Genomic DNA, 26,323 nt, shown 5'->3' on the forward strand with positions numbered 1-26,323 from the left:
GTGGGGGCCGGCTGGTTTGCCCTGAAGGGTGTCCCGGATCAGGGTGGGGGTTCCCTTGGTGCGTGGGGTGGCCTGGGCGAGGGGCCTGTGGTGGTTTCCAGTCCGGCCACGCCCCCCGGTGATCCAAGCAGAGGCCCTGGTATCTGGGATTTGTTTATCTTCTATAATTGAAACTTTGTAGACTTGAGCGGAGCCAAGCCTCCTGCTCGCTCCGTGGCTGCAGCCATTTTTGTTGGGATTTATTTATCTTCTATAATTGAAACTTTGCAGCCTTGAGTGGAGGCCTGGGCCTGCCAGGGTGTGCGGAAAGGTTGGCTTCCTCCATTGCTGGGGAACCCCAAGCCTCCTGCTCGCTCCATGGCCGCAGCCATCTTGGTTGGGTTAATTTGCATACTCCTGATTGGCTGGTGGGCGTGGCTTGTGGGTGTAGCGGAGTGATGGTTGATTTGCATATTACTCTTTTATTAGATAGGATAACATAAAGAAGAAAGCATAGAAAGACTTCATACAGCATATTGATTTACCACAACATGAACTAGCATGTAACCCATAGGCATGTGTAGTGTATCTTAGTGGCTGTAATTTGCATTCCTTTATTTACTAATGAAGTGGGGCAACTTTAATATGTTTAATTGACGATTTTTATATCCTTATGAGTAAGCCCTATATATGTCTCTTGCCTATTTTTACTGGGTTTATTTATTTATTTATTTACTTTGGTTAATCCTTACCCGAGGATATTTTTCCATTGATTTTTAGAGAGAGTGGAAGGGAGTGGGAGAGACAGAGAAACATTGATGTGAGAGAGACACATCAATTGGTTGCCTCCTGCATGGTCCCCGACCAGGGCAAGGGATCGAGCCTGCAACCTAGATATGTGCCATTGACCAGAATCAAACCTGGGACCCTTCTCAGTCCTCGGGTTGATGCTCTATCCACTGAGCCGAACTGGCTGGGGCTATTTTTTTTTTTCTTGTTGCTTTGTGGAAATTCTTTATATTCTGGGTGCAGGGTACAAGCTTTTCTTTATTGATTTTAGATAATTTTTTTTCAATTATAGTTGACATACAATATTATATTAGTTTCAGGTGTACAAAATAATAATTAGACATTTATGGGTAAAGGTTCTTTAATGGTGTTATAAATCTCTTCTCTTTTTCCAGTTTCTTAATGTTATATTTTGATGAAAAGAGGTTCTGAATGTAGTCCAATATGATAGCCTTTTCATCTGTGTTTTGTGCTTTTCTTGTCTGATATAAGAAGGGTTTGTCTGTACTGAGCTTATTGAGACATTTTGCTACATTGCTACTAGAAACTTTATCATTTTCTTTTCACACATGGAATTGATTTGTGTGTATGTTGCTTGGGTATATAGAAATCCAAATGTCTCAGCACATTTTATTGAAAAGAATGTTCTTTTTCATTGCTCTGCAGTACCAACTAAATTGTCAATCAAGTGTCTAGATATGGAAGGTATGTTTCAGGGATTTGTCTATTCTTATGTCTATACCATGCTGTTTTAGCCTAACATTATAATAAATTTGACATCTGATAAGACAAGTAGCGATAAGACACCTTGCTCTTCCTTAAGAATATTTTGGTTATTCTTGATATATTCATTTATTTATAAATTTTGAAATCAGTTTGTAAAATTCTGTTCCCAAACAAAAAAATCTTGTTAGGATTTGATTTGGGTTTAATTAACTCTGTGCTCAGAGGCAGTTTGAGGATTGACATTTTACAGTTTTGATCTATCCATGAACATGGTATATTCCTACTATTTTAATACTGTTTGATAGTTTTTTTGCATAGGGGTTTTATACATTTTTCTGTTAGTTATCCCATATATTTCATGTTTATGTTATTGTAAATAGCATATTTAAATATTTTTATTTTCTAAGAGTATATAGCTGATATTCAGGAATGCAATTGATTTTTGTTTAATAATTTTATATCTAACAACCTTGCTAAAGTTCATGTAGCAATTTAAATAAGTTATGTGTAGATTATTTTGGATTTTTTCTTACAGGCAATCATATGAGTGAATAATGGCTTTGTGTAATATTACTGTAATGATACTAGCAATCTCCTGATTAAAGTTTGCATGGTATGCCTAGTTCTGCCTTTTATATTTATACTTTTGATAGCCCTGTGTTTTAGATATAAACCATGTAGACAACATGTAGTTAGTTTTTTAAAAAAATATAATCTGACAGTTTTTATTTTTTAATTGGAGTACTTAATTACATTTAATGTAGCTATTGATATATGTGAGTTTAAACTTACCTTTTATTAAATGCTTCTGTTTGCCTTATTCGCCCAGTGTTCTTTTTTTCCTCTCGTTCCTTGCCATCCTATGTGTTGATTCTATATTAATTTCTCTCCTCCATCTCTCTTTATTAGCTTAGGAGTTAATACATCCTTTTATACTATCTTAACCTAGATATTGCAACATGAATTCTAGACTTTTCAAGAGTAAATATTAAATTTGATACTTTTACCTTCTTTGGACTATGCAAGCACTTTAGCTCCCTTTATACACCTTCCTGACTTACATGTAAGTGTAATTTTATACTTTCTCCATTTTTCTCTCTAGGATACTTTTATTCTTACTTACTATATTTATTTTTTTGTTTATTTTTTCTAGTTTTATTGAGAAATAATTGATATACATCACTGTAAAAGTTTAAGGCATAAGAACGATGGTTTGATTTACATATATGATTACCACAGTAGGTTTAGCTAACATCCATTATCTCATATTTTCTATAATGATAAAAATGTAGTATGCTAATTAGAATGGATGTCCCTATTGATGACCTTCTGGATGAAGCCAGGGCTGCGAGGAAAGCCTGGGTCCCGGGTGCCGGAGGGAAGCCAGTGCTGGCAGCTGGGAGAATGAAGGCCTAGTATTGCACGAATTTTGTGCATTGGGCCTCTAGGCTATATATATAAAAGCCATCTATATATATAAAAGCCAAGCGACCAGAATGACTGGTCACTATGACGCACACTGCAGCCAGCCAACCGGCCCGATCGGGGGTGAGGCTGGCCGGCCAACCTCCTGCGGCCCTGCCCCCTGACTGTTCTCACCCCCGATCAGCCCCCCACCCTGATGGGGGGCAGGGTCAGCTGGCCAACCTCCTGCAGCCCCTCCCTTCCCCTGCAGGCCTGGCTCCGATAAGGCCCTGATTGGGAGAGGAGCTGGCGGCCAACCTCCTGCATCCCCTCACCCCAGCTGGCTTGACCCCAATCGGCCCTAATTGGGGCGGGCTGGCCGGACCCCACCTGTGCACAAATTCGTGCACTTGGCCTCTAGTAGATACAATAAAAAGAAAAGAAAAAATATTTCTCCTTATGATGAGAATTCATAGGTTTTACACTCTTTTTTCTTTTTTTAAAAAAAAATATTTTTATTGATTTCACAGAGGAAGGAAGAGGGAGAGAGAGATAGAAACATCCATGATGAGAGAGAATCATTGATCCGCTGCCTCTTGCAAGTCCCCCACTGGGGATTGAGCCCATAACCCGGGCATGTGCCCTTGACCGGAATCAAACCTGGGACCTTTCAGTTCACAGGCCAACACTATCCACTGAGCCAAACTGGCTACGACAGGATCAACACTCTTTTTTTTTTTTAATTTAATAAATCTTTATTGTTCAGATTATTACAATTACGCAAGACCTAGACCCAGTTAATTAGATTTACCTGCCCCAATCTTCTTCTTCTTTTTTTTTTAATAAATATTTATTGTTCAGATTATTACAGGTGTTCCTCTTTTTTTACCCCCATAACTCCCCTCCACCTGATTCCCCACCCCACCCCATGCCCTTACCCCTCCGCCACTGTCTTCATCCATAGGTGTAAGATTTTTGTCCAATCTCTTCCTGCACCCCTCACACCCCCTTCCCCCTGAAAATTGTCAGTCCACTCCCTTTCTATGTCCCTGATTCTGTTATATTCCCCAGTCCATTCTGTTCTTCAGATTTTTGATTCACTTGATTTTTGATTCACTTGTTGGTAGGTATGTATTTGATGTCATTTTGTTGTTCATAATTTTTATCTTTACCTTTTTCTTCTTCTTCCTCTTCTTAAAGAATACCCTTCAGCATTTCATGTAATCCTGGTTTGGTGGTGATGAACTCCTTTAGCTTTTTCTTGTCTGTGAAGCTCTTTATCTGACCTTCAACTCTGAATGATAGCTTTGCTGGGTAGAGTAATCTTGGTTGTAGGTTCTTGCTATTCATCACTTTGAATATTTCTTGCCACTCCCTTCTGGCCTGCATAGTTTCTGCCGAGAAATCAGCTGACAGTCGTATGGGTGCTCCCTTGTAGGTAACTACCCGTTTTTCTCTTGCTGCTTTCAAGATTCTCTCTTTGTCTTTTGCCCTTGGCATTTTAATTATGATGTGTCTTGGTGTGGTCCTCTTTGGATTCCTCTTTATGGGGTTCTGTGCGCTTCCTGAACTTGTAAGTCTATTTCTTTCACCAGGTAGGGAAAGTTTTCTGTCATTATTTTTTCTAATAGGTTTTCAAAATTTTGCTCTCTCTCTTCTTCTGGCACCCCAAAAATTCGGATGTTAGTACGCTTAAAGTTGTCCCAGAGGCTCCTTACACTATCTTCATATTTTTGGATTCTTTTTTCTTTTTGTTTTTCTGGTTGGGTGTTTTTTGTTTCCTCATATTTCAGATCTTTGGTTTGATTCTTGGGGTACGTTGATCTACAGTTGAGTTTCTGTATATTCTTTATTTTAGACAGACTATGCTTAATTTCTGACTGGTCCTTTTCCATTTTTTTGGCATTCTCATTAAGATCCTTAAAGGTCTCACTAAGTTCCTCAGTGGTTTTTAGAAGATTCTTGAGTAACCTTATAAATGTGGTTCTGAACTCTATGTCATCCAGTAGTTTGCTTTCCTCCATTTCTTTCATTCGTGACATTTTTCTTTGTCTCCGCATTTTGGCTGCTTCCCTGTGTTGATGGAGTGGCTTTGTGTGGTAGGTGACCTATAGGGGCCAGTAGCTCAGCCTCCCCAATCACCTGAGGTGGATACTCTTGGTACACCCCTTTGTGAGCTGAGTGCAAAGTCTTGGTGTAGTTAAGCCTTGATTGCTGTTGGTACACTGGGAGGAATTGACCTCCAGGCCAATTGGCTGTGAGGACCCGCTGTGTCTATAATGGAAGAACTGCTGCGCTGGAGACACGCTTATGGTGCAGGACTTGTTTCAGTGGGGCTTTGGTGCTCACTGAGTCTGCCTCTTGAATGTGTCATTTATGGATGTGAGGAGTTGAAATCTGGTGTCTCACACTGACCACTAGGTACACTGGCTTCTGGATCTCCAATGGGGTGCAGGTCAGCTACTGTCTGAGGCCACCCAGCAGGCGCTACAGCGAGAGAACTACAGTTTTCTCCTCTTTGCTTGGGGTTTGGAGGTTTTGGAGCTGTCTGACCCGGGCTGCAAGTTTACTAGGTTAAGCTGTGATAGGGCATGCCATTCATATGCTAAAGCCGCTGCTTGGAGCTTGGGTGGGTTTATAGGTTGTGCAGGGCGGGGTCTCAGGGTGTCACTAGGCTAGGGCATGGTAAACAGTGATGGCTGCCAGTTAGCCGGCTCTGCATCTCTGACCGCGTCCCTGCATCCTGCGCCCCAGTGCAATAAACAATTATTCCTGCGCGCAGCTCTGCAAGCAAGCCCCCCTCACTTTCCGACCTGATGGCGACAGTCCAGCTTCTCCCCGTAGGAGTTTGGGTCCCCCGTGTCTCCCCAGAAACTGGATTTCAGAGTAATCAGGGGCTTGTCTCCCTTCGGGTTGAAAAAAGCAACACCTGCCGCCAGCCCAGATCGTGCGCCTCCATACCTCAGCTTTTCACTTCTCAATGCTCTTTTCTCTTTCCTTCTAGTTGTAGAACTTCCACTCAGCCAGCTTTCCCATGGTTCTGGGTGATAGACATTTTGTCTTTTAGTTGTAGTTTTGAAATTGTTGTGCGAGGCAGCAGTTTAGGTGTTTACCTACTCCACCATCTTGGATACTCCCCCCAGCTCTTGCCCCAATCTTCTAATGAGGATCTGGTGATCCAAAAAAAACAAGTAGATTAAAAATGTTTTCTGGCCCTAACCGGTTTGGTTCAGTGGATAGAGCATCGGCCTGCAGACTGAAAGGTCCCAGGTTTGATTCCGGTCAAGGACATGTATGTACCTTGGTTGCGGGCACATCCCCAGTAGGGGGTGTGCAGGAGGCAGCTGATGAATGTTTCTCTCACATTGATGTTTCTAACTCTCTATCCCTCTCTCTTCCTCTCTGTATAAAAGCAATAAAATATATTTTTTAAAAATTAAAAAATTTTTTTTTCTGGTAATAGCATTGGTGGCTGCAGCACCCAATTTCCAGGGGCTCCAAGAGCAAGGTACTGGCAGCATCGTTGGGTGGCCAGTGCTGGCAGTGTTGATTGTACAGGTTGGTGCAACTCATGTGTACCTGCACAGGAGAGAAAAGGTACTTTTAATCCCAAAAGCACATTTCTGGTTAGAAGTTATTGACATGAGGAAGGCATAAAAAAATTCCCATTCATTTTTCTGTATTTGGGTGTAAGATACTGATTAAGAAAGCTCTCTCCTCTGAAATATATAAAGTTAAAGCCTTTGAATACTTGGATCATTGAATCTCTTTTGAAATGTTAGTTTGTCATGTTCTGTTTTTGGTTAGTTGAGAGGAGAGCATCAAGGTAACAATAGCTTCTTTTGTTCCAGGAGAATGATCCATCTGTGAGACTGAAAATTGCTTCATTATTGGGGTTATTGTCAAAGACTGCAGGATTTTCTCCAGACTGTATTATGGATGATGCCATTAACATCCTGCAGAATGAAAGTAAGTTGCAATTTAAAAGCTGTACACTTAGAGCAGAAATCTTTAGTTCCTTTTTGTATAGAATTTAAAACAGAATATTGTTGTGTTGGTATTAAAAAGGAATTTGAGGATCATTCAATAAAACTATGTACATATATTTACATTAGAGTTAAAATGTAGTTTTTCTCTTAATAGCTATCATTTATTGACCTGTTCTTAGTGCCATATGCTTAAAGTATTTTACATATGATAAAAGATAGATGTCATTGTCCTTATTTTAAAGGTGGGAAAACTGAAGTTCAGAGAAGTTAACTAATTTATTAAAGGTTAAGTTGTATGGGACAGAGATGATGTTTAGGTGACTGTGCGCATTAACTCAGAAACTATGAGAGGTGCTGTCCTGGTCATATGTGGTCTCTATAAAAGTGACATCTGTCCCTATAAAAGTGACATCTCCTAGTCTCACATGTTATTGTTACTTTTTCTGTTTGTTGCTTGGTGATGTCCAATAACATTATTTCTGTGTTTAGGTGAAATGGGAAAATACTTCACCTTTTTAATGTTTTTTTTTTCTGTGTTTTTTCTAATGTACAAGATTATTTTATAGAGTTAGTGTCTCAGTTACCTTACTATCTATAATAATAAAAGCTTAATATGTTAATTAGACTGGACAGCTGAATGACCTTCTGGATGTCATTCCAGATCAAGCCGTGGTGGTGGGTGCCAAGGCAGAGGTGGTTTGGGGCAATCAGGCAAGCAGGCAGAGTGGTTAGGGGTGATCAGGCAGCAGGTGAGCAGTTAGGGGTGATCAGGCAGGCAAGTGATTAGGGGCGATCAGGCAGGCAGGCAAGCAGTTAGGGTGATCAGGCAGGCAGGTGAGTGGTTAGGGGCGATCAAGCAGGCAGGTGAGCGGTTAGGGGCAATCAGGCAGGCAGGTGAGTGGTTAGGGGTGATCAGGCAGGCAGGCAGGCAAACGGTTAGGAGCCAGTGGTCCCAGATTGCAAGAGGGTGCAGGCTGGGCTGAGGGAGCCCCCTCTACCCCCATACCCCATACATGAATTTCATGCACTGGGCCTCTAGTTTAAAATTAAATAAAAAGAAAAGTTCTTTGGCCCTGACTGGTATGGCTCAGTTGGTTGGAGCATTGTCCCATACACCAAAAGGTGGAGGGTTCAATTCCTAGTCAGGGCACATAATCCAGGTTTTGGGTTCAATCTCCGGTTGGGGCATGTGTGGGAGGTAACTGATAGATGTTTCTCTCTCTCTTTCTCTCTCTCTCTTTCTCTCTCCCCTCCTCTCTTTAAAAATCAGTTTTAAAAAATATTTTTTAAATATATCTTATGGCAGCCCCAGCTGGGTGGCTTAGTTGGTTGGAGTGTTGGCCTGCACAGCAAAAATGTTGCAGGTTCGATCCCCATCAGGGCATATACCTAGGTTTCAGGTTCAATCCTCGGTTTAGTGTGTATGGGAGGCAACTGATTGATGTTTCTCTCTCCTTCTCTCTCAAATTAATGAACATATCCTTGGGTGAGGATTAAATATCTATCTATCTATCTATCTATCTATATATCACGGCATATTAAAAGAGAAATCTTAATAGCAAAAAAAAAATCTTTTGCTATTTCTGAAAATATTGTAATTTGTTTGAATTAGTTGTGGTTTTAGAGAATAGTTTTATTTTGGGTATCCTATCTAATAAAAAGGGAATATACTAATTGACCCTCACGCCATTGCAAAGATGGTGGCACCCACAGCCAATAAAGAGGGAATATGCTAATTGACTGTCCTGCCCTCAAAGATGCCGGCACCCACAGCCATAAGGAGGGAATATGCTAATTGACTGCCACGCCCTCAGATGGCAGCGCCCACAGCCACAAGATGGCAGCATCCAGTCCCCTCAGCCCCACGGGGGCAGCAGGCATGGGGTAAGGCCGGGCCTGGCCCCAGATGGGCCCAGCCTCTCTGTGCACCTGCCTCCGGAGTCCCCCAGTCCCCTCAGCCCCCCAGCCGCCCAGGGCTGGCCTGAGGTGCAGGCAAGCCCTGGATGTCAGCTGCCCAGCTGCCCAGGGCTGGCCCGAGGTGCAGGTAACCAGGGCCGGCAGAGGTTTGCCCTGCCGGCAGTGGCAGCAGCAGAGGTGTGATGGGGCATTGCCTTCCACTGATCGCCGTGTCACCTCCCGCCCCTGAGGGCTCCTGAACTGTGAGAGGGGGCAGGCCGGGCTGAAGGATCCCCCTCCAGTGCATGAATTTTCATGCACCGGGCCTCTAGTACATTTATAAACAAATGTGACTATTTAAATATTGGACAACATTTAGTCTATAAACTTAAGAGATTATGAGAGAAATAAAGGGCCAATGAATTCAGAGGCAATCTAAACTTATTTATTGTACAGCTGTTTAATGTTAACATATGTGGCTCATTGGCTAAAGTTGAAAACTTTTAAAAAATTTTGTTATAAACACCTTTATACCAAAATTGTAAGTGTGTTGAATTTCTACCAAACACTTGCTTTTTTAATCCTCACCTGAGGATATTTTTCTATTGATTTCCAGAGAAAGTAAGAGGGAGGAAGGAGGGGGAGAGGGAGAGACACATTGATTGCTATGCACACGACCGGGGCTGGGGAACCTGCAACAGATGTACGTGCTCTTGACCAGGAATTGAACCTGAGAACCTCCTGTCCACAGGCCAACACTCTAACCACTGAACCAAACTGGCCAGAGCACCTGAGGACATGTTTTTATTGATTTTAAAGAGAGAGAGACACATTGATGTGAGAGAAAGACTAGAAGTCTTACTAAGAGGTGGTTTAACCAATATTTTTGGAGCTTTAGTCATTTATATATCATGTACACCATCCTATATAATAAAGAGCTAATATGCAAATGGTCGTCACTCCCTCACGCCGTCATGCTGTAACGGCTCAGACACTCAACACTGGGGAGAGAGGAATGGGGACCAAGCCAGGCACAATGAGCTTGTGAGAGAGGAATGGGGACCAGCCAGGCACAAATGAGCTCATGAGAGAGGAATGGGGACCAGCCAGGCTGTGGCCTGGGAGAGGGATAAGCTGCCCGTTCCGTGGTCTCGGGCGCCAGCAGCTGCGCCTGTGCCAGCGGCCTGGGAGGTGGACAAGCCACATTCCCCACGGTCCCAGGCACCAGTGGCTGCGCCTGTGGCCAGGGAGAGGGACAAGCTGCCCGCCCCGCGGTCCTAGGCACCTGTGGCTGTGGCCGGCCTGAGCGAAGCTGGCCCGGGTCCTGGGTGCCTATGGCCGGCCAGAGGGAGGGAAGTCTGGGTTCTGGGTGCCTGCGACTAGCCGGAGGAGGGAATCCTGGGTCCCAGGTGCGGGGTCAGGCAGAGACAGGGGTGGTCAGGCCAGCAGGGGAGCAGTTAGGGGCGATCAGGGAGCAATTAGGGGCGATCAGGCAGGCAGGCAGGCGAGCGGTCCCGGCTTGCGAGAGGCAGTCGGAAATCCCCTGAGGGGTCCCAGATTGGAGAGGGTGCAGGAAGGGCTGAGGAGACCCCCCTCCATGCACGAATTTCATGCACTGAGCCTCTAGTTTTTTATACATTTGCTTCACATCTATACTATGGTTTACATAGTGTTTCTCTTAAGTGGACAATTTTTTTAGTTAAGTAAAATTAAAGGGGCTCGTTATATTAGAAATGTTAAAAGGAAAATAGTGACACATGACATCAATAGATAGTAACTGCAGTTTTTATTATGCACATTAACATATCTACATGGTTATTTGAATGCCACCTAAAATCCACTTGTATACTACAAGCATTAGAAGAACCATATTTTGGAACAAAGAAGAAAATCTGGCTAAGATGATTGGTATTGATTTATTTGGATTTGGCTTTTTGCCCATTTATTAAACATTCATTGAACATTTAATGAGTTATGCTAGATTCTGAGAATATAGAGGTGAATAAAATACTATCTTTGCTCTCAAGGTTCTTTTACTTTTCTGTTTTAATTGGATGTAAAAATAAGTAAGTATAGTAAAGAGTTATAGCTGATGTAGAGGGTGCAGTGGAGGAGGAAATGGTCCATTCTTGGGGAAGAGGAAGAGCTTCATAGAGGAGGTGACACTTCAAGATTAGTAGGTACTCCCTCAGAGTGGGCTGAGAATGGAGTCGAATGTGGACGAAGTCATTCTAGGTAGAGAAGTTGGCCTGAGCAAAGATAGAGGGACATGAAAGCTAAATAATTGGAAAAAGGCAGGCAGGGCTAGACATTGTAGTGTATGTATGTATGTGTGCCCTGCTAAAGAATTTGGACTGTACCTTGATGGCAGTGAAAAGCCCTTGAAATAGTCAAGTACTAAACATTTGGGGGGCACTTTGGCCAACCTGTGGAGGTTTCAAATACTTAGATATGATATTCTTAGGAACTTAGCTTTAAGTTGAGGGGAATCAAAGATCAAATAGTAGAACTTAGCTGACAAAAAAAATCTACATTCTTTACCCAAGTAAACTTAGTTTCTTTTTGAAATTCTACAACACAACTTCTTATCTTTCTTTCTAGAGTCTCATCAAGTCCTAGCTCAACTGTTGGACACTTTGCTTGCAATTGGCACTAAACTCTCAGAGAATCAAGCTATCCAGATGCGATTAGTTGATGTAGCCTGCAAGGTAAGAGTATAATGATTAGATATAGGGTTGCTTCTTTCTTGAACAGTTTTGCATTATCTGTTGGTATGAGCTGTAAGAATTGCTTAGTTCTACAACGTAAATTTGTAACTGAGAATTGTCAAGGACTCCCAGTGGTTTTAAGAGCTATCTCATGTTGTTTTTTCTTGATGTTGGATTAGGGATAAAGTTGAATAACTTGTTAGAAAATAAACTTCCTCTTTTTCCCAAAAGAAAATAAATAATTGTAGTAGCTATCATGTATACTGTGCCAAATAAAAGTGCTCTCCTTATTATGGTACCTTATATCCAGTTTTTCAGTTTTTCCTCACAGTCCTTTAGGCAAAGTACTGTTACCCCTTTTTTAAAGGTGGGAATTGAGGTGTAGGAAGTTTAACTTGTCCAAGTTTTCATAGCTAGGAAGTTGCAGAACCAGGGTATGGACTCTGGTTTTGCTGGTTCCAAAGCCCATGTTCTTTTTATTGTGCCTTGTTGCCTCAATGAACAGAACAACTAGACCCAAACAACTGTTGGGGAAAGGTTTTTCTTTTTTAAGTTTATTTTTTCTGTTTATAAAATAAATACATTATTTTGTGCCTTTTGATTTAATTTAGAGCTTTTAATTAGCTACCTTTTGTACATAACAGCAGCTCCTGAACTTGTAGAATTGGTTTTACTTTTAATCTTTGTGATAAATTGATTTTGAGGTTAGAAGACAAATATGTTAGAATTTTAGAAGAGTATTATATTCATATAATTAGAACACTATTTCTGAGTCCCAGGAAAGCGTGCTTCAGTTTTCTTAATAAACAACAACAAACACAAAACACTTTGACAAGTATAATATTAAGAGCCTAAGTGGAAAAAACTAGGGAGTGTATGTTTGAGAGTAAGTATATCTCCACATATGTATATATTTATATATTTATTTATTTAGTTGTATTTATGAGGTCATGCTTGTGAGGCAAGTGTTGTGCTAAGTGGATTGTTATACTTGAAGTAGAAATTTCTTAAATTTTATTTTAATAAACTTTTTATTATAAAAGTTTATATTCATAGAAACTTTGGAAAGATAATGAAAAGTATAAAGAAAAAATTACACTCATAATTCACTACCCAAAGGTGACCATTATTAGTCTTTTGATGTATTGCTTTCTTTTTTTTTTTTTTTTTTAAATATATTTTATTGATTTTTTACAGAGTGGAAGGGAGAGGAGGGATAGAGAGTTAGAAACATCGATGAGAGAGAAACATCGATCAGCTGCCTCTTGCACGCCCCCTACTGGGGATGTGCCCGCAACCAAGGTACATGCCCTTGACCGGAATCGAACCTGGGACCCTTGAGTCCGCAGGCCAACGCTCTATCCACTGAGCCAAACCGGTTTTGGCTGATGTATTGCTTTCTGATAATTCTCCTGCATACAGATTGTTTGCTATTTTTTTAACTTTATTTTTTTAATAATTTAATTGCACGTGTGTATTTTATTTTTTAATATTTTTATTGATTTTTAGAGAGAGATGAAGGGAGAAGGATAAAGAGATAGAAACATTGATGATAGAGAAACATCATTGGTCTCATTGGTCAGCTGCCACCTGCACACCCCCTCCTGGGGAACAAGCCCAAAACCCAGTCATGTGTCCTTGACAGGACTCGATCCCGGGACCTTTCAGTCTGCAGGCCGAAGCTCTATCCACTGAGCCAAACTGGCTAGGGCTGTTTGCTATTTTTTTAAACACATAGCTGTAATCATATATTGCTTTTGCTATTTCACTAACATTAAAGCAGAAGTATTTTCCTTACATTGTAAATGTTTTTAATGGATACATGATATTTTGTTAAATAATTAAGCTACACTTTACCTAACTTTCTCCTATTATTGGAAGTTTATATTGTAACCATTTTTAAAATCCGGTCTAATAAAAGAGTAATATGCAAATTGACCATTACTCCAGCATACAAGATGGCTGCCCCTATGTGGTCAAAGATGGCTGCCCCCAGGTGGACACAAGATGGCCACCACAAGATGGCCAGCAGGGGAGGGACCAGGCCTGCAAGGGAGTGCAGTTGTGGGTGATCAGACCAGCAGGGGAGGGCAGTTGGGAGGGACCAGGCCTTCAGGGGAGGGCAGTTAGGGGCATTCAGGCTGGCAGGGGAGTGGTTAGGGAGTGATCAGGCTGGCAGGCAGAAGCGGTTAAGGGCAATCAGGAAGGCAGGCAGGCGAGCAGTTGGGAGCCAGCAGTCCTGGATTGTGAGAGGGATGTCCCTCGAGGGGTCCCAGATTGGAGAGGGTGCAAGCTGGGCTGAGGGACAGCCCCCCCCCCATGCACGAATTTCGTGCACCAGGCCTCTAGTTATAAATAAAACTGAAATAAATATTATTGGTCTAAAATATTTTCTGTATTTAGAGTTGTTTCCTAAACATAAATGATTCATAAATAGAATTACTAGTTAAAAGGATTTAGAGTTTGTTAGAATATCATCTCGATACTCCAAGTTTGCAGGTTTGATTCCTGGTCAGGGCACATACAAGAAACAGCCAATGAATGCATGGTTGGGTGGAGCCTAATTTCACTGTATTATTCTAGCATTGGATATTAATATTTAAAAACTAGATGTAAACTTGTTGATTTGGGGAGGAAAATGGTGTTTTATTTTTTTAATTTTCTTTTAAAAATATTATTTGTGAGGCTTCATACTTGTTTTCCATTTGTATTTCCTCTCTTGAAATAACTTTCCATGTTTCTTGCCAGTTTCTCTTATGTGATCTTTGTGTTGTAGAAACTCATAGTAGGGTTAAAAAAAATCTGGAAATAGCAGATCTGTCATAAGCTTTTGCATTCTCAACTAAATTAAGACTATGTGCCCGACCTGTGGTTGAGCGTGGACCCATGAACAAGGAGGTTGTGGTTCGATTCCTGGTTAGGGTACATGCCCAGACTTCAGGCTCGATTCCCGGTAGGGGGCATGCAGGAGGCAACTGATCACTGATGTTTCTCTCTCTCTCTTCCTCTCTCTGAAATCAGTAAAAACATATCTTTAAAAAAAGATTTAAAAATAAAGACTAAGATTCATAGCCACAGTTACTATTTCTAATGCCTAATTCCATTTTCACAGTGATTTTTGTCATACACAGTGTGCCTTGCGATATTATTCGTATATAATAACATGCACTCTTTTGATAGTAATAATACAAAGTATGTTCTCCAACCACAATGGAATGAAATTAGAAATCAGTAACAGAAATTTGGGAAACCCACAAATATGTGGAAATTGAAACAACATACTCCTATATAACCAATGGGTCAAAGAATAAATCAAAAAGGAAATTAAAAAATATTTCTAGATGTATGAAGATAAGACATGACATACCAGCACTTACCAAGGTAGCTAAGGCATATATATAGCTATAAGTGCCTATACTGAAAAAGAAGAAAGATCTCAAATCAGTAATCTAAACTTCCACCTTAAAGACACTGGAAAAAGAAGAGCTCACTATATCTAAAGCATGCAGAAGGTAGGAACTAAGAAAGTTTAGAGCAGAAATTAATGAAATAGAGAATAGGAAAACAATAAAGAAATAAATGAAACCAAAAGCTTGTTCTTTGAAAAGATCAACAAAATTGACAAACCTTTAGTTATATTGATGAGGCAAAAAAACAAAACAAAACAAAACACCCCCAGAAGACTCAAATCACTAGAATCAGAAATGAAAGAGGGAACATTACTATCAACCTGACAGAAATAAGGAAGATTACAAAAGAATACTGTGAACAAGTGTATGCTTATAAATTAACTTAGATTAAATGAACAAATTTCTACAAAGACACAAATTACCAAAACTAACTCAAGAAGAAGTAGACAATCTGAATAGATCCATGACAAGAAATTGAATTTTTCATTAGAAATGAAAAAAAAAACCAAAATAAAAACCTACCTACAAAGAAAAGCTCAGGCCCAAATGTTCCACTCCCAACTTATTCTATGAGGCTAGTATAACCCCAATACCAAAATCAGACAAAAAAATTACAAGAAATGCAAACTATAGATCAATGTGTCTTATGAATATGAATGCAAAGATCCTTAACAAGATACTAGCATATTAAATCCAGCAATATGTAAGTAGAATTATACCCCCATGACCAAATGGGATTTATCCCAGGAATGTAAGGTTGGTTCAATATCTGAAAATAAACTAATGTAGTACACTATAAAAAATAAAGTACAAAAGCCCTAGCTGTCTGGCTCAGTTTGATAGAGGGTTGGCCTGTGGACCAAAGGGTCCCAGGTTTGATTCTGGACAAGGGCACGTATTTAGTTGTAGGCTCCTCCCTGGCCTGGACACTGGTTGGGGCTTTTGCAGGTTACAAGCAATCAATGTGTTTCTCTCACATGGATGTTTCTCTCTGTTTTCCCTCTCTCTTCCACTCTCCCTAAAAATAGTCAATGGAGCTCTAACTGGTTTGGCTCAGTGGATATAGCATCAGCCCATGGTCTGAAAGGTCCCAGGTTTGATTCCAGTCAACAGCATGTATCTTGGTTGCGGGCGTGATCCCCAGTAGGGGGCATGCAGGAGGCAACTGATCAGTGTTTCTCTCTTATCAGTGTTTCTAACTCTCTATCCTTCTCCCTTCCTCTCTCTAAAAAATCAGTAAAAATGTATTTTTTTAAAAATCAATAGAAAAATATCCTTGGGTGAGGATTTAAAAAAATAATAAATGAATAAATAAATAAAGTACAAAAACACATGATTGTCTCAATAGATGCAGAAAAAGTATTTGACAAAATCCAATCCAATTTCAGTATAAAAACCCTAAGGATATCAGGGAATAGAATGGAACTTCCCCAAGTTGATAAAGGATGTCTGTGAAAAAATGACAGCTAGCATCATACTAATAGTGAAAGACTGGATACTTTCCCCATCTAAGATTAGGAGTAAAACAAGTGTATCCTTGTGTCTCCCTCCACTTCTTTTTAACATTATACTAGAGGCCCTAATAGCCGGGGAAATTGGGCAAGAAAAAAAAAAATGAAAGTCATCCATATTGGAAAGGAAGAGGTAAAACTATCCTATTTTTATTTATTTATTTATCCCCTCCTCCCCTTTATCCACCTCCACCTAGCCCCGCCCCCACTTCCTCTGGCCATCACCACACTGTTGTCTATGTTCATGGACTATACTTGTATGTTCTTTTGCTAATCTCTTCATCTTCTTTCATCCAGTTTCTCCTCCCCCATCTTCTTGAGCTAGGCCTTCTCAATCAGTAAACCTTTCCTTACTCCAAAATCAGAGTTTTGGACTCTGATTGACTCTTTGAAATCAGTAAAAATATATTTAGAAAAAGAAAATTATTTAAAAAATAAAAATAAAGTAAATACCTGGGAAAAATCTATATATATAAAAGGCTAAGTGACTGACCGTACATCTGACCAATTGACCAGCCGGCCGGTACATATGATGTGCACTGGCAATCTTCTATATATATAAAAGCCTAAGTGACCGGCCAACTGGCCAGTAGCTATGATGCACACTGACCACCAGGGGGCAGACACTTAATGTACAGGCATGGAAACATGGAACAGACTGATGAATCTCAAAGCGCAGGGAGTAGGGGGGAGGGTGGGAAGAGATTAACCAAAGATCTTATATGCATACTAGAGGCCCTGTGCAAGGAACATGCACTGGTGGGATCCCTTGGCCTGGCCTGTGGGGATCATGTGGAAACCGGCTCACCAACATCCACCAAGGGGTACTGGATTGCGAGAGGGTGCAGGCCAGGCTGAGGGACCCCACTTCGTGCACCGGGCCTCTAGTTTAAAAATGTTGATTCGCGCATGCGCAATACATACACTAGTAAAGCTCTTGCTGGTGCCAATCGCACGCATGTGTTTCAATCTGTGATTGTCGATTGTGAATTTGGTTGACGCTTCTATTGTAGAGAAAGGGTGATAGCGATATTAAAATATTTCTTCTAATTACTTTCCTTTCAATGTGCAGTAAATAAATAAAAAGCCCTAGACAGTTTGGCTCAATGGATAGAGCATCAGCTTGCGGACTGAAGGGTCTCAGGTTTGATTCCGGCAAAGGACATGTACCTTGATTGCTGGCTCAATCCCCAGCGCTGGTTGGGGCGTGTGCTGGAGGCAGCCAATTAATGTGTCTCTCTCACATCAGTGTTTCTTTCTCTCTGTCTCTCCCCCTCCCTTCCACTCTCTCTAAAAAACAAACAAACAAATAAAAAAAAAACAATGGAAAAATATCCTGGGGTGAGTATTAACAACAACAAAAAAGTAAATCATGTTATTTCAATTACACATACTTCCATATGTACCTCTTACTGGTAATCTTTTTTAAAATATGTTTTTATTGATTTCAGAGACAGGAAGGGAGAGGGAAAGAGAGAAACATCAATGATGAGAGAGGATCATTGGCTGCCTCCTGCCTGTCCCCTACTGGGGACTGAGCCCGCAATCCAGGCATGTACTCCCACCAGGAATCAAGCTGTGACCTCCTGCTTCATAGGTCGATGCTCAGCCACTGAGCCACACAGGTTGGGCTAGAGGACATTTTTAAAGTACCCACTCCTACCTTTACATGGCAGTATGATTGGACTACTGTGATGAACAAAAAGGAGTCTTATTTTTTATTTTCTAAGGACTTATGATTCTTTTTGGAAGACCATACTCAAGTAATGTGATACTATTCAGGCTATGGTGAGAATACAGTGTTCCAAGTCATTCCTAAAGCTGATAGAATGCTTTTGTTTCTGTTTTTTTTTTGTTTTGTTTTATTTTTTTTTTTTTTTTTTTTTTTTAAATATATTTTATTGATTTTTTACAGAGAGGAAGGGAGAGGAATAGAGAGTTAGAAACATCGATGAGAGAGAAACATCGATCAGCTGCCTCCTGCACACCCCCTACTGGGAATGTGCCCGCAACCAAGGTACATGCCCTTGACCGGAATCGAACCCGGGACCCTTCAGTCCGCAGGCCGACGCTCTATCCACTGAGCCAAACCGGTCAGGGCTTTTGTTTTGTTTTAAAGATAACTTAATCATGTCCTTTTTTTTCTCTCGTTTTTATAGCACCTGACAGATACTTCCCATGGTGTAAGAAATAAGTGCCTGCAATTACTTGGCAATCTTGGCTCTTTGGAGAAAAGTGTCACAAAGGATGCAGAAGGCCTAGCTATCAGAGATGTCCAGAAGATTATAGGAGATTACTTCAGTGACCAAGACCCGCGTGTCAGAACAGCAGCTATAAAAGCCATGGTAAACATGATCACAGGAACTAAATTGGGACAGTTTTATTTGTTTGTTTGTCTGTTTTCATTTGTACATGGCCAATGCTGCCTTGGATACATTCGGAATCCCCCCAGGATACACCTTATCCATACTTTTCAGGAAGGTGTTGGTGGCATCACAGGGCTCAAAAGGCACACATTTCTGCATAACAGGTGTGCTTTTCTTTGGGCTTCTCTGGTAGCTTTCACTTGTATTTCTGAAACATGGCAGCACCGCCCCCTCTGCATATTGTTTTCCAATAGGTTCAGGTTGTACCTTCTATGTTTCAGGAATATAGGAGAAATTTACCAATATGAGGGGGGTGCTTTTTAGGAGGAAATGGTGCTAATCATGTCTTCTTCAGCCTTCTTATAATTGTTTTATATTTTTCTAATATCCCTTTGGAAGAGTCCATGGGTTAGATTTATTAAGTGTTTGAATATGTCTACTAAGAAGTCTTTGACCAGGCTTCTTATTTATATAGATAGCACTGATTTTGGCTAATGGAAACCATGTTAATCTGATATAATGCAGGACAGTATTTGAGATTGTGGGGGGACATTGGAAATAGGGAATTTTTTCCCCCAAATACTTAAACTATATCTTTATTTTATAGTTGCAGCTTCATGAAAGAGGACTGAAATTACACCAAACAATTTATAATCAGGTACTTTAAATGACTATCTGCAAGGAAGGGGAATTATGAAACTGGGAGGGTGGCATATTAGTTGTCAGGATTTGGAAACAGAGCTTCAGCTAGCTAATAGAGGTAATATTAATTGGGATGAATGTGAGGTCGTATTCAAAACATACATTCTAAGAAGAAAATGGGGATATGTAATTGAATAGCTCTACTGTATATGAAAAGGACTTTTAGGAGGACTTAGGTAGTGCATTATAAATATCAGAGTATACAAAGAGAAGTGTAGTGTTCAGAATAAGGAATGGGCTATTCTTGCTGATCTCTGGTTGCTTGGGCTAAACCCGAAGTCAGTTCTGGGCACCACACTTGACAAACTGGAGGATGACCAAGACCCAGGATCATATGAAAAGTTATCAAATGATTATTGTAGTACTGGTAAAGAGAGGCACAATGAATTTGTAGTATCACTAGGAGAAGCTGATTGCCTCACCAAAAGGCCTTACAAAGTGGTATTTCTCTTGTAGAATAATTGTAGGAATCTAGAGACAGGCAATCTTAAATCCATGCTCAGAGACCAGATTTTGTTAGTCTATCAAAGTGGGTTTATCTTTCAGAGGAAGATGATCATTAGCCAAACGCCTATGACTGAGGTGCATACCAAGTTTATTCTTCAAAAAAATGAAGTAGAATGAGTTCAGAATGGTTGTTTTGACGCAACTGGCCCCTTCTCTCCCTATTAGGAAACTATTGGGAAACCAAATAATTAAAGGAAACTTGTTGAGTAAGGACTCAGAGGAAGAAAGGTTAACCAGATGATTGATATGTTTAGTGGCATAAGACTGTATCAGTTAAGTAGTGTTAAAAAACAAATTCACCCAGGTATATTTAAAGATCTTATTGGAGTCATTGAATACTAGAAATTCATGAATTGGACAACATCCCAAAGTAAATAGAAGGATGTTTTGAGGAGTTGTACAAAGTGGGAGGTTTTTGTAGGCAGAAAGAAGATGGGGCAAGGAAATTTAAAAAGTGGATTATTTTGGGCAAGGTTACTTTCCCTTAGGGGGTCTTATCAGGCAGATTACCTCATTAATGCAGACCAGGAAATTCCAGACTGATTGGTTTAAAATTTCATTCTTGGGAGAAGCTGAAACTGTAGTTAGGTTAGGTGTTAAGTCTTGGTGGGGCTTAGCACAAGTGATTCCAGTTTGGGCCTGTTGTTTCTTTTCTTTTTTTTTTTTTTTTTTTTAATATATTTTATTGATTTTTTTTACACAGAGGAAGGGAGAGGGAGAGAGAGCTAGAAACATCGATGAGAGAGAAACATCAATCAGCTGCCTCCCGCACACCCCCTACTGGGGATTAGCCTGCAACTAAGGTACATGTCCTTGACCAGAATCCAACCTGGGACCCTTGAGTACTGAGCCAAACCAGTTAGGGCTGTTATTTCTTTTTAATACTAAGCAAGCAATGATGGAGGGCCACAGTGGTGTGAGGATGGAGTAATGGTGGAGTATTTGAGATACAAGGTTGAACTAGGTATCTAATGAATTGTTTTGGTTATATTGAGTTTGAAGGTTTGATGTTACAACAACCATGAGGAGAATTTCAGGCCATAAATAGTTGTGAAGGTCTGGAGTTCAGGAGAGATCAGAGTTGGAGGTGGGTATTTGGAGCCATCAGTATCTAGGGGGCATGAGGATACTCAGGGAGAGTAAGAAGATTGAAAGAGATCAAGGATGGAGCTATGAGCAAAGTCCAACATTTAAAAGGTAGACAGAAGAATGCAGCCCTAGAATAAAGCTGAGGAGCAGCCTTATGGAAGAAGAGGAAAAACATAATTTCAGAAAAGGCAGGAGGGGGTTTTCACAGTTAACAGTGTCAAATTTTGGTGAAGGGTCAGCTGGCGGGGCGGGGGGGGGGGGGTGGGGCAGGGAGATTGAGCCCGCAACCTGGGCATGTGCCCTTGGCCGGAATTGAACCTGCGACCCTTTAGTCCGCAGGTCGTCGCTCTATCCACAGAGCCAAACTGGCTAGGGCAGGAGGTATTTTTGACTGTTGCAACTCCTGGGGAGAGGAGAAGGGTTGGTGCTACAACCATCTAGTGAGTAGAAGCCAGGGATACTGCTAAACATCTTACAATGCACAGGACAACCCCTCACAAAGAATTATTCAGTCTAAACTAGTGGTCGGCAAACTCATAAGTCAACAGAGCCAAATATCAATAGTACAACGATTGAAATTACTTTATTTTTTTTTTTAATATATTTTATTGATTTTTTACAGAGAGGAAGGGAGAGGGATAGAGAGTTAGAAACATCGATGAGAGAGAAACATCCATCAGCTGCCTCCTGCACACCCCCCACCGGGGACGCGCCCGCAACCAAGGTACATGCCCTTGACCGGAATCGAACCCGGGACCCCTCAGTCCGCAGGCCGACGCTCTATCCACTGAGCCAAACCGGTTTTGGCTGAAATTACTTTTGAGAGCCAAATTTTTTAAACTTAAACTTCTTCTAACGCCACTTCTTCAAAATAGACTCGCCCAGGCCGTGGTATTTTGTGGAAGAGCCACACTCAAGGGGCCAAAGAGCCGCATGTGGCTCGGGAGCCGTGGTTTCCCGCCACTGGTCTAAATTGTCAGTAGTGCGAGATTGAGAAAACCTGGTTAAATGGATAGGTAGTGATAATCAGAACAGTGAGCCAAGGGTTTTTCCCGGGGTTGTGTCTCACGATGCTGAAGAATGAGCTATGTGGACCAGAAGATTTAAGCAAAAGTGTGGAAAATTTATTGCAAGCAGATTCAGAGTCCCCTCATGGGGAGGGGCACCCAATAATGGGCTGCCCGGTAAAGCCTTGTAGTCCAGGGGTATGTATTTGCTGCAAGCTTGCTTCTGTATCTACCCATGTTGTCACCTGATTGATTCCCTCAATTATTCTTGCCCAGCAATGAATCTGAACTTTCCCTGTTTCTGTGTGTTCTTTCTCTGTTCTTATGCTAAACTTTGTTTCTATGCATTCCTACACCTTGTTGCTGCAGGCCCTCCCTTGTTTTCCCCTGCCTCCTGCTTTGAGTCCAGAAACATTTTATTATTTATGCTTGGTTGGTTTCTGTTATTAGGCTGCTCAAACTGCTGTGTCTGCCTGCCTACGTTCCTCCTGCCTTTGTTTTCCCTGGACCCCTGCCCTATCTGCCTGCGTTTCAAGCTAACCCTCTTAGTAGGTTAAGTGGTATTGAAGAGTAGGTGTAATGGGTTAAGTTATGGAAATGGAAGAGCTGGTGGAGTAGCAAGTTCTGGTCAGAGCATGGAATTTAGGATTTTAAAATCTCAGACATGGAGTAGTTCTGGATGTTGTTGAAGTCAAGGGTGTTGCTATGACTGTATGTGGAGTAGAGATAATGCCATTTCAGACCAAAGTAAAACAGAAAAATCTGGCCTCTTGGCAGCTTAGCATTAAAATTGTGCAGTTATTTCAGAAAGATTGTCAGTCAGAAATTTGTGCTTTTATTTCACAGATAGGCAAAAAACTATCTCTGGTGTTTGAGCCTGTGAGAGCAGCAGTGTGGGCTCCCAGAAGGCTTTGCTGGAATTGTGCTGTTTTAGATGGCGTTTGTGCTCTCAGGCTATGGTTCTGCTTCCAGACTTGAGATGGGAGGGCTCAATCAGAACACAGAGCAGCTGACAGAAGCCAAGAATTCTTTGTTGGACAAAGGCTCAAGTAGCTAAAACCACCCACAGGTTTTATGATTAGCATCCTTAGCCAGCCACCCTGTCTTCATTGTGAAAATAGTTTAAACATCACCTGGGGGGGGGGATACAAAACTAATAGACTTTTGGAATCCTTGTTTGCAGGCATGTAAATTGCTCTCTGATGACTATGAACAAGTGCGCAGTGCTGCAGTCCAGCTTATCTGGGTTGTCAGTCAGCTCTACCCTGAAAGGTCAGTGTGGGTGTAAGCCAGCTTTCATTCATTGCTAAGCCATTTTTCTCTCCTCCCACCGTGTAAAAAGCCCACCTCCAGAAAAAAAAAGTTGGTTAGATTTTTTGAAGGCAGTGTGAAATAGGGGGAAAGTACAGACCCTGAAAATTAGGATATCTGGTCCTGATTCTTTAGCTCTGCCATCCTTTCTTTGTATCTTTGGAAAGATAATTCAACTCTCTGGGTCCCAACCTCCTCTTTTGTAAATGAAAGTTAAATGAAGGGATGGGACTGTCTTGAGAGTTTTGCAGCTTCCTCCTTACCTCTTCCCCACCTTTTTAAAATCTTTAAAATTGTTTGGAGCCCATTTTAGTAAATACAAATACCAGATAAAGATACTAGGCAGTTTGAGGATAATGATCCCTTATGTAGTGTTTTCCTGGTTAAAAACATTTTTGCAGTAATCAAATCATTCTCACAGTGATTCTGGGAGGTGGAGAAACAAATATATTAAAAAAAAAAAAAAAAAAAGACGGATTGGAATTTGCCTCTCTCTTTAGGACCAGATATACAAGTATGTTTTATACTTATTTATTATGAGATTTACTATATTGACAGCAATGAAAATATGGAATAAACAGAGATTTAAAGTACTCTGGTAGCTAGTTTTTGGTATCTTCATAAATCTTTGTACCTCTGATAAGTTAAACATTTTTATTCAAGACATTGAAAATTTGCAGCACAACTAAAAGGGTTGGTTTATACTCTGAGTCATTTGTTTACTATGAAATGTATTTCATCATTCTAGGATTTTAATTATTCAATTATCATCTCTACTTGTGCTGTTTATCATTCCCAGTTTATTGAACCTAAAGCTTTAGACTTACGTTTGGTGTTTTTTCTTTTAATTTAGCATTGTCCCAATCCCATCTTCTAATGAAGAAATTCGCTTAGTTGATGATGCTTTCGGGAAAATTTGTCACATGGTCAGTGATGGATCCTGGGTGGTTCGAGTTCAAGCTGCAAAGCTATTGGTAAGATACACTTATTTCTTTATTTATTAAATATATTTTTATTGATTTCAAAGAGAAAGGAAGAGGGGGAGAAAGATAGAAACATCAATGATGTGAGAGAACCATTGATTGGCTGCCTCCAGCACTCCCCACATTGGGGATTAAGCCCACAACTCGGGCATGTGTCCTGACCGGGAATCAAACCATATCATTCTGATTCATAGGTTGACGCTCAACCACTGAGCCACGTCGGCCCTGCACATTACACTTTCTTAGTGAACACGTTGCCTCTTACACTTATATAAACATTTTGAGAAACTACAGGTAGGGATAGTTGTAGCCCACTATTAGAAATGCTAGTGTTTCTTAAAATATAAAGAAATAGCTCACTTTCCAATGGAGAAGTATAGTCTTTTAGAGCTAGAAAGAATTTTAAGACAATTCTATTTAAATTTGTTAGCTTATGAGGTAGCCAAGGCCTAAGGATAAAAGTAAATAATCATAAAAATAGTTGCTTCCGTTTACTAAGCACCTTTTATGACCTAGATACTTTGAGGCCATTTACATGATCTCACTTACTCTTCACAGAATCCAGCAAGGTAGATATTATTATTCCCATTTTCCAGGTGAGAAAATTGAGGCTCTGAGAAATGAATTCAACTAATCCAAATAGAAAGTTGTGGAATGGGATTCAGATACTAATCTCCTGACTTTTAGCCTGGTACTCTACTGTTTTGCCTTTGGGGATTCAGAGTACATTTATATATAAAAAAAGTTAACTTTTCAGAGATGGAACTGTTCTATAAAAGGAGTGTTGACCTAATAATAGCCTTATTTTATATCTGTGTTATCTTTGAGATGTCACTTGACCTTAGTTTTGGTTTCCTCATCTATTAAGAGGGTTATGATATCTCTCATATTTACCTTACTGAGTTGTCATGATGCTTAAATGAGATACTATAAATTGTAACATATTCTATGTGTGATAGTGGGGGTTGTTATAGTTATGCATACACACACACGTATCTATAAAATTTTGTGAATATTACAGCAAGAAAATCTGAGATTCTTTTTGGACACTTTCTTTTTGAGGGCTTCCAACACTGCCAGTCTTGGTAAAATTGTTGGCTAATTACTTTGGACATGACTGTACTGGACACAGATCCAAGGATAGCCCTATTTCTATGACCAGTATTTATGGGGTAATTGCTAAAAATGTGTGAAGCATTTTTATGGAATAATAAGGAATTTGGATGATTTTAGTATTTCTTGCTTATAAATTATACTAGAGGCCTGGTGCACAAATTCGTGCACAGGTAGGGTCTGGCTGGCCTGCCCCAATGGGGGCTGATCGGGGCCAGGCCAGTGGGGGGAAGGGGAGGTGGGAGGTTGGTCGACCAGCCCCGCCCCCGATTGGGTGGGGGTGCTGATCGGGGCCGGGCCAGCATGGGGAGGGGCCAATTGGGGCCCTGATCGGGCCATTTGGCCACCACAGTATTTGTCATAGCAACCGGTCGTTTTGGTTGTTCTAGTGGTTTTGTTGTTTTGGTTGCTTGGCTTTTATATATAGAGATTGCTTGTAGAGTTAAACAAACCAGTTATTGATTTTATTTTTGAATTCACATTTTAAAACTTTGTTTTGGTTCTAGCTGGTGTGGCTCAGTTGGTTGGGTGTTGTCTTGTGCACCCAAGGCTTACTGGTGTGATTCTCAGTCAGGGTACATGCCCGGGTTGCTGGCTTGATCCCCATTGTGGCGTGTGCAGGAGGCAGCCAATTGATGTTTCATTCTCACATGAATGTTTCTCTCCCTCTCCTTTCCTCTCTCTCTAAAAATCAATTTAAAAAATTTTAAAACAAACAAAAATGGGACTGAGAATAGTATTTATTTTGGAGGAGGACTAAATGAGTTAATGTATGTATAAAGCACTTAGTGCATGACACAATGAACTCTGTTTAGGAAGTAGCTGTTGCTGCT

The 26,323-nt window shown here is 40.8% G+C and overlaps 1 protein-coding gene across 2 annotated transcripts in view; it reads left to right on the forward strand.

Moving 5' to 3' along the window:
- Positions 1-26,323, forward strand: part of INTS4 (integrator complex subunit 4) — a 99,370-nt gene that overhangs the window by 9,219 nt on the left and 63,828 nt on the right. For both annotated transcript variants that reach the window (XM_080641793.1, XM_080641792.1), the window contains exons 3-8: positions 6,750-6,867; positions 11,385-11,491; positions 18,572-18,757; positions 19,386-19,436; positions 23,267-23,355; positions 24,248-24,368. In XM_080641793.1, the coding sequence (XP_080497919.1) occupies positions 6,750-6,867; positions 11,385-11,491; positions 18,572-18,757; positions 19,386-19,436; positions 23,267-23,355; positions 24,248-24,368 (672 nt within the window). The remainder of the gene's footprint in view (positions 1-6,749; positions 6,868-11,384; positions 11,492-18,571; positions 18,758-19,385; positions 19,437-23,266; positions 23,356-24,247; positions 24,369-26,323) is intronic.

The sequence above is a fragment of the Plecotus auritus genome (genome assembly GCF_963455305.1).
Source record: "Plecotus auritus genome assembly, chromosome: 9".
In the NCBI taxonomy this organism is placed as follows: domain Eukaryota; kingdom Metazoa; phylum Chordata; class Mammalia; order Chiroptera; family Vespertilionidae; genus Plecotus; species Plecotus auritus.